Source organism: Ailuropoda melanoleuca, chromosome 4, assembly GCF_002007445.2.
Source record: "Ailuropoda melanoleuca isolate Jingjing chromosome 4, ASM200744v2, whole genome shotgun sequence".
In the NCBI taxonomy this organism is placed as follows: Eukaryota; Metazoa; Chordata; class Mammalia; order Carnivora; family Ursidae; genus Ailuropoda; species Ailuropoda melanoleuca.
In genome coordinates this window covers 138,820,804-138,835,601 of record NC_048221.1, presented here as the reverse complement: position 1 = coordinate 138,835,601, position 14,798 = coordinate 138,820,804, and the positions used below count along the sequence as shown (strand labels likewise).

The following is a 14,798-nucleotide window of genomic DNA, read 5'->3' as shown; positions in this document are numbered from 1 at the left end:
AATTTAAAGTAATGGTCATAAAGATACTCAGTGGACTAAGAAAAGAGCAGGGGACCTCAGGGAGACCCTCAGCAAAGAGAGAGAAAACATAAAAAGAAACCAATCAGAGATGAGGAACTTAATAACTGAAATTAAAAATACACTAGATGAAATAAACAGTGGACAAGAGAGAGAAGAAGAATTGATCAGTGACCTTGATGACAAAGTAATGAAAGCAATCAAGCAGAATAGAAGACAGGGGAAAGAAAGAATAAAAAACAAAAATAGATTAAGGGACCTCAGCAACACCATCAAGCATAATAACTTTCACATTATAGGGATCCCAGAAAGAGAAGAGGGAGAAAGTGGGGCAGAAAATTTATTTGAAGAAATAAGAGCTGAAAAATTTCCAAATCTGGGGAAGGAAACAGAAATCCAGATCCAGTAGGCAAAAAGAGTACCCAGCAAAATCAAAATGAGGTCCACACCAAAACACATAATAATTAAAATGGCAAAAAGTAATGATAAAGAGAAAAATTTAAAAGCAGCAAAAGAAAGGAAAACAGTTACATACAAGGGAAACCCCAAAAGACTATCAGCTGATTTTTCAGCAGAAACTTTGCAGGCCAGAAGAGAGTGGCATGGTATATTCGAGTGCTAAAAGAATAAAATGGGCAACCAAGAATACTCTATGAAGCAAGTCTATCATTCAGAAGAGAAGGAGAGATAAAGTTTCCCAGACAAACAAAAATTAAAGGAATTTATCACCAACAAACAGCCTTCTAGGAAATGTTAAAGAGAACTCTTCGAACAGAAAGGAAAAACCAGAAGCAGGAGTAAGAAAAGTAGAAAACACAAAAGCAGTAAAATTAAGTATATCTATAAAAATATGTCAAGGGATTCACGACAGAAAAGGATGTAAAGTATGACACCATATACTAAAATATGGGAAGGGAGGGACACCTGGGTGGCTCAGTTGGTTAAGCATTTGACTTCGGCTTAGGTCATGATCCCAGGGTCCTGGGATCAAGACCCACATTGGTCTCCTTGCTCAGTGGAGAGCCCACTTCTCCCTCTCCCTCTGCTGCTCCCCCTGCTTGTTCTCTCTCTCTCTCCCTCTCTCTTCCTGTCAAATAAATAAATAAAATCTTTTTTAAAAATGTGGGGAGGGGGGCGCCTGGGTGGCACAGCGGTTGGGCGTCTGCCTTCGGCTCGGGGCGTGGTCCCGGCATTGTGGGATTGAGCCCCACATCAGGCTCCTCCGCTGGAAGCCTGCTTCTTCCTCTCCCACTCCCCCTGCTTGTGTTCCCTCTCTCGCTGGCTGTCTCTATCTCTGTCAAATAAATAAATAAATAAAAATCTTTAAAAAAATGTGGGGAGGGATAGGAATAAAGAATGGGGTCAAACTTAAGCAACCATCAACTTAATATAGACTGCTATGTGCGTAAGATATTAGATATAAACAGAATGGTAGCCACAAATCAAAAACCCATAATAGATATGCAAAAAAATAAAGAGAAAGGAATCCAAGTATATCACCAAAGAAAGCCAGCAAACTGTGAGAGAAGAAAGCAAGAGAGGAAAGGAACAGAGAAGAACTATAAAAACAACCATAGAACAAGTTACAAAATGGCAATAAGTAGATACCTAACAATAATTACTTTGAATGTAAATGAGCTAAACACTCCAATCAAAGGGCATAGGGTGACAGGGAATGGATAAAAGGCAAGACCTATCTACATGCTGCCTACAGGAGATTCACTTCAGACCTAAAGATACATGCAGATTGAAAGTGAAGGGATGGAAAAGCATTTATCGTGCAAATGGAGGTTAAAAGAAAGCTGAGGCAGCACTACTTACATTGGACAAAGTAGACTTTAAAACAAAGACTGTAATAAGAGACAAAGAATGCCACTATATAATCATAAAGGTAACAATCCAAAAAGAAGATATAACGATTGTAAATATTTATGCACCCAACATGGGAGCACCCAAATACATAAAGTAGCCAATAATAAACATAAAGGAAATAATACAATAATAGTAGGGGATTTTAACACCACACTTACATCAATGGATAGATCATCCAAACAGAAAATCAACAAGGAAACCGTGGCTTTGAATAACACATTGGACAAGATGGATCTAACAGATATATTCAGAACATTCCATCCTAAAACAGCAAAATACACATTCATTTCAGGTGCACATGGAACATTCTCCAGATTAGATCACATTTTAGGCTATAAAACAAGTTTCAACAAATTCAAAAGGACTGAAGTCATACCATGCATCTTTTCCCACCACAAAGCTGTGAAAATAGAAATCAACCACAAGACAAAAAATCTAGAAAGAACACAAATATGTAGAGGTTAAATAATATGCTATTAAACAATGAATGGATCAAGAAATCAAAGAGAAAATAAAAAAAGACATAGAGACAAATGAAGATGAAAACACAATGGTCCAAAATCTTAGGGATGCAGCAAAAGCTATTCTAAGAGGGAAGTTTATAGCAGTACAGACCTAGCTCAAGAAGCAAGAAAAATCTCAAACAACCTAACTTTACACCAAAAGGAGCTAGAAAAAGAAGAACAAACAAAACCCCAAACCAGTAGAAGGAAGGAAATAATAAAGATTAGAGTAGAAATAAATGAAACAGAAACTAAAAAAAAAAAAAAGCAACAATAGAACACATCAATGAAACCAAGAGCTGTTTCTCTGAAAAGATCAAAAAAATTGATAAACCTTTAGCCAGACTCAGACTAAAAACCTTTAGCCAAAGAGAAAGAGAGAGAGAGAGAGAGAGAAGACTCAAACAAAAATAGAAATGAGAGAGGAGGTATAACAACCAACACCACAGAAATACAAAGGATTATAAGAGACCATTTCAAAAAATTATATGCCAACAAACTGGACAACTTTAGAAGAAATGGATAAATTCCTAGAAACATATAACCTCCTAAACCTGAATCAGGAGAAAAGGAAATTGAACAGACTGATTACTAGGAATGAAATTGAATCGGTAATCAAAAAACTCCCAAAAAACAAAAGTCCAGGACCAGATGGCTTCACAGGGGAATTCTACCAAATATTATAGAAGACTTAATACCTATTCTTCTCAAACTATTCCAAAAAAATAGAAAAGGAAGGAAAGTTTCCAAATTCATTCCATGAGGCCAACATGACCCAGATACAAAAGCCAGATAAAGACACTATGAAAAAAAGAAAAAAAGAGAGAGAATTACAGGCCAATATCTCTGATGAACATAGATGTAATATCCTCAACAAAATGTTAGGAAACCAAATCCAACAATATATTTAAAAAAATCATTCACCACAATCAAGTGGGATTTATTCCTGGGATGCAAGAGTGGTTCAATATTCACTTATCAATCAACTTGATACATCACATCAACCATATGATCATTTCAATAGTGCAGGAAAAGCATTTGACAAAGTACAACATCAATTCATGACAAAAGCCCTCAATGAAGTAGGTTTAGAGGGAACATACCTCAACATAATAAAGTCCATCTATGATAAACCCACAGGTAACATTATACTCAACGGTGAAAAACTGAGAACTTTTAACCAAAGATTGGGAAGAAGACAAGGATGGCCACTGTCACCACTTTCATTCAACATAGTACTGGAAGTCCTCGCCACAGCAATCAGGCAAGAAAAAGAAATAAAAGGTATCCAAATCGGTAAGGATGAAGAAAAACTCATTATTTGTAGATGACATGATACTATATATAGAAAACCCTAAAGACTCCACCAAAAATTACTAAAACTGATAAATGAATTCAATAAGGTTACAGGATACAAAATCAATATACAGAAATCCATTGCATTTCTGTACACTAATAATGAAGAAGCAGAGGAGAAATTAAGAAAATAATCCCACTTACAACTGCACCAAAAACAATTAAGTACTTAAGAATAAACTGAACCAGGGTCCCTGGGTGGCTCAATCATAAAGTGTCCAACTCTTGGTTTCGGCTCAGATCATGATCTCATGCGTTGGACTTCATGGGAGTCTGCTTGGAGATTATCTCCCTCCTTCCCTCCACCCCCCTCTAAAATAAAATAAATAAATCATAAAAAAAAAAAAACTAACCAAGGAGGTGAAATACCTGTACTCTGAAAATTATAAAACATTGATGAAAGAAATTGAAGATGACACAAACAAATGGAAAGATATTCTATGCTCATGTATTAAAAAAACAAATATTGTCTAAATGCCCATACTACCTAGAACAATCTTCAGATTTAATGCAATCCCTGTTAAAATACCAACAGCATGTTTCACAGAACTAGAACAAATAATCCTAAAATCTGTGTGAAACCACAAAATACCCCAAGTAGCCAAAATGGTCTTGAGAAAAGAAGAATAAAACTGGAGGTATCACAATCCCAGATACTAAGACATACTACAAGCCTATAGTAATCAAAACAGTATGGGTTCACATAAAAATAGACACATAGATCAATGGGACAGAACAAACAGCCTAGAAAAGGCCCACAATTATATGGTTAATTAATCTTTGACAAAGAAGGCATGAATATGCAATGAAGAAAAGACAGTCTCTTCAGCAAATGGTGTGGAAAAACTGGATAGCCACATGCAAAAGAATGAAATGGGACCACTGTCTTACATCATACACAAAAATAAACTCAGAATGAATTAAAAACCTAAATCTGAGACTTGAAACCATAAAAATCCTAGAAAAGAATACAGGCAGTAATTTTTCTGACATTGGCCATAACAACATTTTTCTAGATATGACTCCTGAGGCAAGGGAAACAAAAGCAAAAATAAACTACTAGGACTACATCAAAACAAAAGGCTTCTGAACAGTGAAGGAAACAATCAACTAAACTAAAAGGCAACCTAGCGAATGGGAGAAGATATTTGTAAATGACATATCTGATAAAAGGTTGGTACCCAAAATACAAAGAGCTTATACAACTCAACATCAAAAAAACCCCAAGAAATCCAATTTAAAAATGGGCAGAAGACATGAACAGACATTTGTCTAAAGAAGACCAACAGATGGCCAACAGACACATGAAAAGATGTTCAACGTTAGTAATCATCAAGGAAACGCAAATCAAAACCACAATGAGATACCACCTCACACCTGTCAGAATGACTAAAATCAAAAACACAAGAAACAGCAAGTGTTGGAGAGGATGTGGAGAAAAAAGAACCCTCACGCACTGTTGGTGGGAATGCCAACTGTTGTAGCCACTGTGGAAAACAGTATGGAGGTTCCTCAAAAAATTAAAAATAGACCATATAATCCAGTATTTCTGCTACTGGGTATTTACCCAAAGAATAAAAAAATACTAATTCAAAAAGATATATGCACCCCTATGTTTATTGCAGCATTATTTACAATAGCCAAATTATGGAAGCAACCCAAGTGTACATCGATAGATGAATAAAGAAGATGTGAGATATATATATATATATATATGTATGTATATATATATGGAATATTACCTGGCCATAAAAAAGAATGAAATCTTGCCATTTGCAACAACATGGATGGACCTAGAGGGTATAATGCTAAGTGAGGTAAGTCAGAGAAAGGAAAATCTATATGATTTCNTAAATTATGGAAGCAACCCAAGTGTACATCGATAGATGAATAAAGAAGATGTGATATAGATATATATACATATATATATATATATATATGGAATATTACCTGGCCATAAAAAAGAATGAAATCTTGCCATTTGCTACCAACATGGATGGACCTAGAGGGTATAATGCTAAGTGAGGTAAGTCAGAGAAAGGAAAATCTATATGATTTCACTCATATGAGGAGCTTAAGAAACAAAACAAAGAACAAAGGAAAAAAGAGACCAACTACAGAAAACCCACAGATCATTACTAGAGGGAAGTTGGGTGGGGGGTGGGTGAAATAGGTGAAGGGGATTAAAAAATACACTGTGGTGACGAGCACTGAGTCATGTATAGAATTTTTGAATCACTGTATTGTACACCTGAAACTAACATAACGCTGTATGTTAACTACACTGGAATTAAAAATTTTTTAACTAAAAAAACCCCATAAATCATCATTGGACATACCAAAAGAAAAAAATCGAATGATCATCTCCATATGATTAAGGGGCATTTTATATGAGTTAACATCCATTTTTAATAAATATTCTGAAATATAGGAAAAGATAGATGATTCATCAATATGATATAAAAATATAACATCTATAAAAAGAATGTCAATTAAGTATGTGTGTATGTAGATTTAATTTGTGCGTGTGCAGCAACTCTAAAATTAACATCATGTTTCATAGAGATAAACTAGTAGCTTCCAATTCAGTCAAGAAAAAGATAGGAATGCCCATTGTCACAACTATTGCCCTTGTTCTAATGGTACTAGTCCATCCAACGTGATAAGAGAAATATACATGAAGTATGAAAATTAGAAAAAGGAATTCAGTTTATGTGACCTCTAACTTGGAAAATACAAGGAATCATTGAAAAACTATCACAAACAATAAGATAATTTAGAACGATGGCTAGATGCAAATTTTGTACAGACAAATCAATTGCTTTCATAGGCAATATAAAAAGCAACTACAAGCAACTCTAACGACTAGTTTGACAAGACTCAGTACACTACTATGGACCAAGCTCATACTGAACTCCGGCATAAAATCTTAAGTAAAGCAAAGTGCTGAGCTCTTTAGACATAGTAAGTTACCATCCCCCCCACCCCAAATATTCTGTATATAGATACATCAGCTTACATGCGCACAGCCTGTCTCCAGAAGGTTGCAGAAGAATCACCTAATTCTGCTCATCTCTGAGGGACGGAGTTCAGCAACTACAAATCAGAACTGAAGGAGAGGCTCACTTTTCACTGTATTCTCTTCGCCCTTTTCAGTGTTGTCTCATATGCATGTAAGAACTATCCAAAATATAAATAAAATCTCTTTTAATCAATAGGAAGGGAATGTGCGCCCACTGTCCATGGTTCTCATTTCATGCTTAGTTCTTAAGGATTCTTATCTTTGGAAAATGCTCATAAAATTCTAGATCTCAAAACTCTCATCTCAGTCACTTGAAAAACAGAAAAGTAACAACCGTTCTAATTGCTATTGTCTTACAACATTTAAAGTAGTTTTAAACTGAAAACATAGTGTCCTATATGTCTCTGTTGTTTTTACCCACAAAGCGTATGAGCATCATTTTGTGCTCGTCTCCTCCATCAGACAGCATTTTGCCTTCTTCAGAGCGGAGGCTGGGTGGTCGGCATGTTAGCCGCAGCCTGCCTGCCAGGGCTCCTGCTCTGGCATTTACCAGCTGGTAAAGCTGAGCAAATTCTTAACCTCCTCGTGACTCAGCTTCCCCATCTGTAAAATGAAGATGATCACAGTTCCTTCCTCCTGAGTCTGTTGTGAGGACTGAATGAGTTAATGCTTGCGGAACACTGAGAGAGTGACTAGCACATGGTTGGAGGTACAGAAGTGTAGCTGTGATTATCTGTCAGATTTGGGGGCTCAGCTCAGGTCTTTTGAAAAGCAAGCGCCCTCTTTGGTTCCCTGCTGAGGGAGACTTAGCCCGAGGTGTGTGGTGTGCGTGTGGTGCTTGAGCCGTTCGGTCCTAATTCCCTGTTTGTGGTTTCTTTGTGTGGGAAGGTAAGAAAACTGAAAAGCCAGAAACCTGTGCTCTATCTCTGAGTTTGGCACAAAGGGAACCCACAGCTTACGGACTTCTCGTATTTTAAAATTCTCACTCTCAAAAATAAAAACCACTGGCTTCTTCCACCGGGCCAGGGAGACTGTAGATCGCTTAGCTAAATTATAGGTCACCTTAGAAGAAGCCTACTGATTGAAGTGGAGAAAAGCAGGCTATGATAACGCAGAGTAAACTTTCTTAGAAACGAAAGATCTCATCCTTATCTCCAAGATAGCCATAATTACAAGATACAGTTACATTTTCTTTTACTACTAATTTCTCAGTGTTAAAAGAAGGAGATGAAGGAAATAAAAATTTGAGAGGTTCATTGATTCTTCCACAAACACAGCCCTGTGTCAGGCGACAGTGCGGGTTGATGAGAACACAAGGAACATCGCCGGAGGCAACGCTTGAGCAGTTCGGCCCAGTGCCTCCCTCATGCACCAATCATCAAGATTTAAGATTAAAGAGGCTTGATTTTGTATCATATTTGTGTTTTGAAAAGGCACCTTACCCAAATACTGGCCTTTGAAATCCTGGTATCCATCCACATAGCTGAAACGCTTTTCCCACTTCTGCGGGTACAGGGCACATCACTCAAAGGTGAATCAGGTATCTTGTTGCCACACACCCCTCCCTTCCTCCAGCACCCCTCAGTTGGCTGGAGCGGGGCCCCTCTCCTCTGCCTTGTCCCTCTGGGGGGATCCTCTCTGTAGCCCCAGACATGTCTATTACAACAGTTCTCCCTCCCAAGAGACCCCAAGCTCCTGGAGGGCACAGACGGCAATGTCCTCCGTCGCCGTACATTCTCAACACCCAGTGTAATACCCACCATAAATAGTCGTTCAAGTAACAAATGAGCAGTTCCAGAAACTTTCTAGTTTTCCCTTTACCCAACTCAGGCTCAATCCCCCTCCAGGATTGGTACAGCCTGGTCTTTGTCTTGGCTGGAATCCACGGAGTGCCACTCACAGGTACTATGGGGACGTAGTTCCCCCTGCCAACAATTATCTAGAAAGTTCTGATCATCTCTCCATCGTCTTCAGGCCATATCACCCTCTAATAGATGCACATAATGCTTCAGAATTTTATTAGAAGCAGAACGTTTATATTCAATGAAAAGATTTTCTTTTAAAACAGAGAGTATAAAAATATCTGAGAATAGCCAAGTCTACAGCATTGGTATGCAGACAAAATTCTTTGTCATGAACTTTACTGTCAGTGAACTCTTAGGAATTCCCTTCTGTTCTTGAACTTCAAAGTCAACCCGAAACCCTAAGGTGAAAACATATGCAAATATATCAAAATGAGCTTGCCCTGACTGGGAAAGCGATCACCAAACCAAAGAGAAGCCTCTATTATTTGGACACTTTGAGACTTGATAGTTTCACAAGAAATAGGCAGGGGTTTCTACGGTGCTGGTCTGTGTCAGGGGTTCTAGAGCTATCCTGTCTGTGGTTCTCTAGGCTCTTTGCATGAAATCCCTCTGCGTGGGATTTTTTTTTTTTTTTTTTGGCTACTTTTCTACTCTCTTGATCATTTCAATACCAGCAGGAGAGTAGGAGAAGCAAAAAGAGATGATATCATAATCCCCCTGTTTTTTCTAGTGGTATTTATGATAAGAGGCTTTAGGGGAAAGAGCACTAAATACCACAGCTGAAATCAGGGCTTTGAATAACCCCTGGGCTTTGATTATATGCAATGGCTCCCACTCCTCTGTGATCTCCACAGACACTCAGTTCAAGACAACGAGTATACCCACAATCTTATTTCCCAAATAGAAGTGCTAGTAGGCATTCTAAGAAATACAAGAGGACCAAAGGTTTGAGCCCTGCTCTCGGGAGTTTTTCATCTCTTGAGGGATTCAAGGTCTGCATGTGAGAAATAATTATGAACCCTGAAGATGGTAAGTGGTAGCAAATGTTCCAAGAAGTAGAAGGAACATATTCAAGATGCTCTGAGCGCTGGCTGTGTGTTCTCCAGCTACGTCTTCGATCTCATACTTAGCTACGGGGGCTGACGGGGATCAGCCCGTAGTCCTGTCTTTCCCTCTTTGGTGACAGAGTTAGCACCAGAAGCAGCAACTGTGCAAGGTGCAAAGGGGGGGGTGCTAATAATGACATCCCAAGATGTTTTACGGGCAGAGATGCTCTGAGAGCCCTGAGTGTCCAGGACCGTCAGCAGCCAAAGGAATGAACTCCTTGCTTTCCAGCTCTGATGCCCTTCTCGCTGGGGCCCATGAGGCTGTGCACTAACACTGCTCTAGGTGACTGGTGTCAGCCTTCTGTGACCATCTCAAGTGACCTCAAGGAGCTATCGAAAACAGGAAGAACCGGAAAACCAGTTAAGCAGAGGCACGCAGACAATATTTTTGAACAATCAGATAGGATAAAAACATAACTATATTAAGATGACCTAAGGGTCTTTCTTGGGTCTATTCAGAAATCAGAAAACCTTGATTTTTACAGCCATGACAAATTATGCCCTGTGACACACAAGTATCTGGAGAACTGCTTGCAAGCACAGATGCCCCTTTCCCCTTTTGGATATATAATCCGCTGTGGCTAACAAGCTTCAGAGCATCTGAAAGACCGTCCCCTCATGAAGACAAAGAAGAAAGCGTTTACTACCCTACTTCGAGGTTGGCTTTCTTCCAGTTGACAGCCATCCTCCCCGTGACCCAGAGGCCCCCAGTGGTCGCTCTCTGGTCTCTGCCTCCAAAGAGCTCCACGCAAAAGGCACTTCGTCAAAGAGTGGAAAAACTTTGTTCCAGCTTGAAACCCAATTCTCTGATGCGCGCAGATTAGACCACAGCGCCATTCGTCCTCATTCTCTTTGCACGTAGATCCATTTCCTACACTGAAACTAATGCTTCAAACAAAGCGGTTCGATTTATAGCCAGGCTCCCCCTCATGAATCCCAGCTGCAGTGTGGTGCTGGGGGCCCACCAGCGCTGGCGCACTTACCTTTTATAAGTGACATGGGCCACCTCCCATTGAAGGCAGCCTGACGCTTCCCAGCTCCCCCTCAGCTGCCTTTGCTCCTCATTCCCGAAGGGACATCAGGCCCAGTGTTGGCAAACATGCTGGTTGTGTTCTGTTTTGTTTTTATTTTTTAAATTAAGGAATGTCAACATTAAAACCCATGGCTTTGCCCCCTGTGCTTTGTTGGCTGTAGATACAGCTGGGCTGCTTGTCCCCTCCCTGTACCCTTATAAGCACAGTCCTCCGAGTTTCTTACCTGGCACATGGATGGAGGCAGAAGTCGCCTTGGCAACAGCTGGAAGCACTGGGGCACGCTGCTTTCTCCTTTGGTAGAGGAAGCTGGTTGATAACCACAGAAGTTTCCCATGGACCGTCCTGTTGGGACCTAGGTGAGGGATGCTCAAGTCAGTCATTTCCTGTGCCTCCTGCTTCTGTCCAGCATCTGCCGAGCCTGGGAAGCCCAGCAGAAGTGTGTCAGGGAGGTGAGGACTCAAGGTGATGGCCGAGAGAGCCACGATGCGGGCCACCCTTGCCAGACCCTCTCTGGCTGGAGGATGCAGCGTCAGGAGAGAAAGGGGTGACAACATATTCTTATAGCCAAGGGTGGTGACAGCGGGACCCTGAGCCCAGACCCGAAAGCTCATTTATCTTTCCAGAAGACGAGAGCTGTTCAGTGTCCCAGCTCAGCACACACAACAGAGCTGGTGTTGTGACTTCCCAGGACACACACCACCTGTTTACATCGGCCCCTGTTGCTCACCTGTATCATTTAGGATGGTGAGGGTGCCCTGCCCCCCCAGGAGCGGGCTATGGGAGGCTTATCCTCCCTGGTGAAGGAAGTGGGGGGCTCCCGCCCTGTCTGCCACCACTGAGCCATGCCGCCTGAGGCAAGCCACTTAAACTCTTTGAGCCTCAGTTTGTTCTCAAGTAAAATGAGGCATCTGGGTTATATGGCGACTCCCTTCCCAACTCTGAAGTTCAATTATTCTAAGACTCACGTAGTCAAGGAAAATGGGTGTTTATGAGAGCAGGGCTTCCTGTGTGGCGTGGGCCTAAATGCTCTTGAATGGATCTCCTCGATCAACTCTCTTCTTGACGTTATCTGTTTGACCAACAGTAACAACAAAAACCCTTGCAATAAAATCCAGGAAAAAGTATTTTTTTAAGTGGTCTCTCAAACCGTATTTCAGCCAAATGATAAAACACCTGCTCTGTCTCATTCTTCTTAAGACTCCCAAGTTGCGGGGCGCCTGGGTAGTGCAGTCGTTAAGCGTCTGCCTTCGGCTCAGGGCTTGATCCCGGTGATCTGGGATTGAGCCCCACATCAGGCTCCTCCGCTGGGAGCCTGCTTCTTCCTCTCCCACTCCCCCTGCTTGTGTTCTCTCTCGCTGGCTGTCTCTGTCAAATAAATAAATAAAATCTTTAAAAAAAAAAAAAAAGACTCCCAAGTTGCGTCATCCACACACAGATTTGCGTGACTTGTGAGGTTCAAACGGCTTTCAAAATGCGTTCAACTCTCGGTAGTGAAACCAAGGTGATTCTTGGGAAGGACATATGGAGAAAATTCTCAATATCCAAAGAGCTGGCAGATAAAATGTTTGTGTCAGAGCAGTGCCCAGGGCTCCATTCCAGAACAGCACAAATTCTGCGTTCTGGTATATTGTCCAGTCGGTGTAAACCAGCTAAATTACACAGCAAGACCGTTTATAAACTTCAATGCCATGAAAGCCTTGCTCCCGTTTTTCTCACACCGCGCAGCGCAGGGCAGACCCATGGGAGGGGATTCCACATCACGCTGATCTGCAAGTAGCAGCAGGTGAGGGCACATCTTACAAACTTTATGCAATGACTCTTCCCATTAGCAATATGTTCCTCTTTCTTTACTGCCCATTTTCATGTTTAATTGTTTGCTTTGATTCATTTTTATGGCTAGGAAGAAAGATTTTAAGTAAACGTTCTTCTAAAGTCAAACTATTCTACAAACTTTTTAACAACTTCTAAATTTATCTCACCTGATTTTCCAAACAGTTTTAAGCTTCTAAAATTAATGTGCATCCTGAGGAGACTTTTTCTCTTCCTGGGGGAGAAAAAAGTAATAATTGTGTAAAACAGAGTCTGTCAGTATAATGATTAGTAAAAGAAAATATGTGAAGTTCAAGAACACTTGAACGAAAGTTGCAGCCTGTTTTTTTTTTTAAAGATTTATTTATTTACTTAGAGACCGAGGAGGGGGAGGGGCAGAAGGAGAGGGAGAGAAGCAGACTCCCCACTGAGTATGGAGCCTGACTCAGGGCTGGATCCCTAGGATCCTGAGATCATGACCTGAGCCAAAATCAAAACTCGGACATTTAACCGACTGAGTCCCCTAGATGCCCCAGTTATGGCCCGTTTTGATAGAACATTGTTCATTCCATTTTTCCACTAATAATAAAAATTATTGGTCTAGAAATGCAAATTGTGTTGTGCGGTGATGCAATTGATTATGCAAAACTGGGTTTCAACCAGTTTTGCATCTGTTTGTAAATTCACTTCAGCACTCCTGATTGTCTCTGTGTATGTGTTGAATTCTCTTTTGAGCTGGTTGCAACACCTTATTGGTTCCCTCATTAATTAATGAATTAAATAAAATCTTTTATACGTATTCATTTGTATTTGTCTGAGGGTTATAGGCCCGAAGGTTCTAAATACTTTGTAAAAAATAAACCTTTAACATAGGTCTACTTTTTAATATTAGAAATTCAGAAGTCATTTTTAAAGAAATATTCCCCCAAATTTTGAAGAATGTGTTCTTATGAAAAGGGATTACCTAAATTTTAGAAACCAGTTTTGAATTGTTAGAAATATGGGTTGGGGTGCCTGGGTGGCTTAGTCGTTAAGCGTCTGCCTTCGGCTCAGGGCGTGATCCTGGCATTCTGGGATCAGGCCCCACATTAGGCTCCTCCGCTGGAAGCCTGCTTCTTCCTCTCCCACTCCCCCTGCTTGTGCTCCATCTCTGGCTCCTCCGCTGGAAGCCTGCTTCTTCCTCTCCCACTCCCCCTGCTTGTGCTCCATCTCTCGCTGGCTGTCTCTATCTCTGTCAAATGAATAAATAAAATCTTAAAAAAAAAAAAAAAAGAAATATGGGCTAACTTAAAACCAAATAACTTGCGAGAATTTCTGATATTGAAGAGTTTGTAGAGAGATTAGGTGTCCACAGCCCAGAGATCATGAGNTAGAGAGATTAGGTGTCCACAGCCCAGAGATCATGAGGACTATATGCAAACCATTATCAGTGTGGTTTTGAATCTTTTGTAACTGAATATCAAAAATATTTCATACCCACCCAACCCACCACCCTTGCCACAAACACATCCTTCTTTCTTTTCCCCACACACATCCTTCTTTGTGATACAAATCCACTTCAGAGCATATCTTCTTTGTTCAGTAATGCTTCACTGGAGGGTCTCCTTTGGGACCTAGTGGACATGAAACAGAACATCTCCTTCCTCTTGGTATGAAGAACTGGCCACTAAAGATGGGCTAAGAGATACATAGGAGAATCCCAACGCTGATTCAGGAAAAAACAAGAGAACCAGACGTTCAAAATTAAGGGCTTATCAGAAAGAACAGTGGTAGCCTTGACCCAAGATCTGTAAGAAAAGGTATCAAGAGTCCCAAAGAGGAATTCACCTAGCAAGTCATTGGGAGTCTGTTTGTTGGCTGGAGCTCAATACTTGCTCTAAGGCTTGTTGGGGAGGGCTATTCTGGTATGGCCTGTGCTGGTAACTCTTCAGAGCATAGCCCCCAGGCACTGCATCTGCTCCAGGGAAAACCTGGCTAAGTCTACCCTTGTAAACCAGCAGAACTGTCCCCTGAGAGGCCACCCATGGGCCATCACCCAGCCTGTGCAGGGTGGAGAACACAGGCCATCAGCACATAATGGACAAGCATCCATAGGCTCTGCAGCAGTGACACCAGGTGACAGTAAGGGACAGGTATAATGATGCAGATGGAGCAGCTTTCCAGTTCCTTCTATGGCTCCATTTACAAGCAGAATTAATGGAACATCTTGGGACTAAGTTATCCCTGTCCTCCCTTTTGGAGGACACCCTCAGGAGGCAGGTTACACAAGGGCA

General features: G+C 40.8%; 1 protein-coding gene across 7 annotated transcripts in view; it reads right to left on the bottom strand.

Moving 5' to 3' along the window:
* Positions 1-14,798, bottom strand: part of LOC109490461 — a 252,703-nt gene that overhangs the window by 58,082 nt on the left and 179,823 nt on the right. For 6 of the 7 annotated variants that reach the window (XR_004625105.1, XR_004625104.1, XR_004625100.1 and 3 more), the window contains exons 2-3: positions 12,696-12,760; positions 10,940-11,068 (exon numbers count right to left, since the gene is read on the bottom strand). Coding sequence is in view for 1 of the 7 variants with exons in the window: in XM_034659954.1 (XP_034515845.1) it covers positions 10,940-11,068 (129 nt within the window). In the remaining 6 variants the exon portion in view is untranslated. The remainder of the gene's footprint in view (positions 1-10,939; positions 11,069-12,695; positions 12,761-14,798) is intronic. The other variant, XM_034659954.1, reaches the window with a different exon arrangement.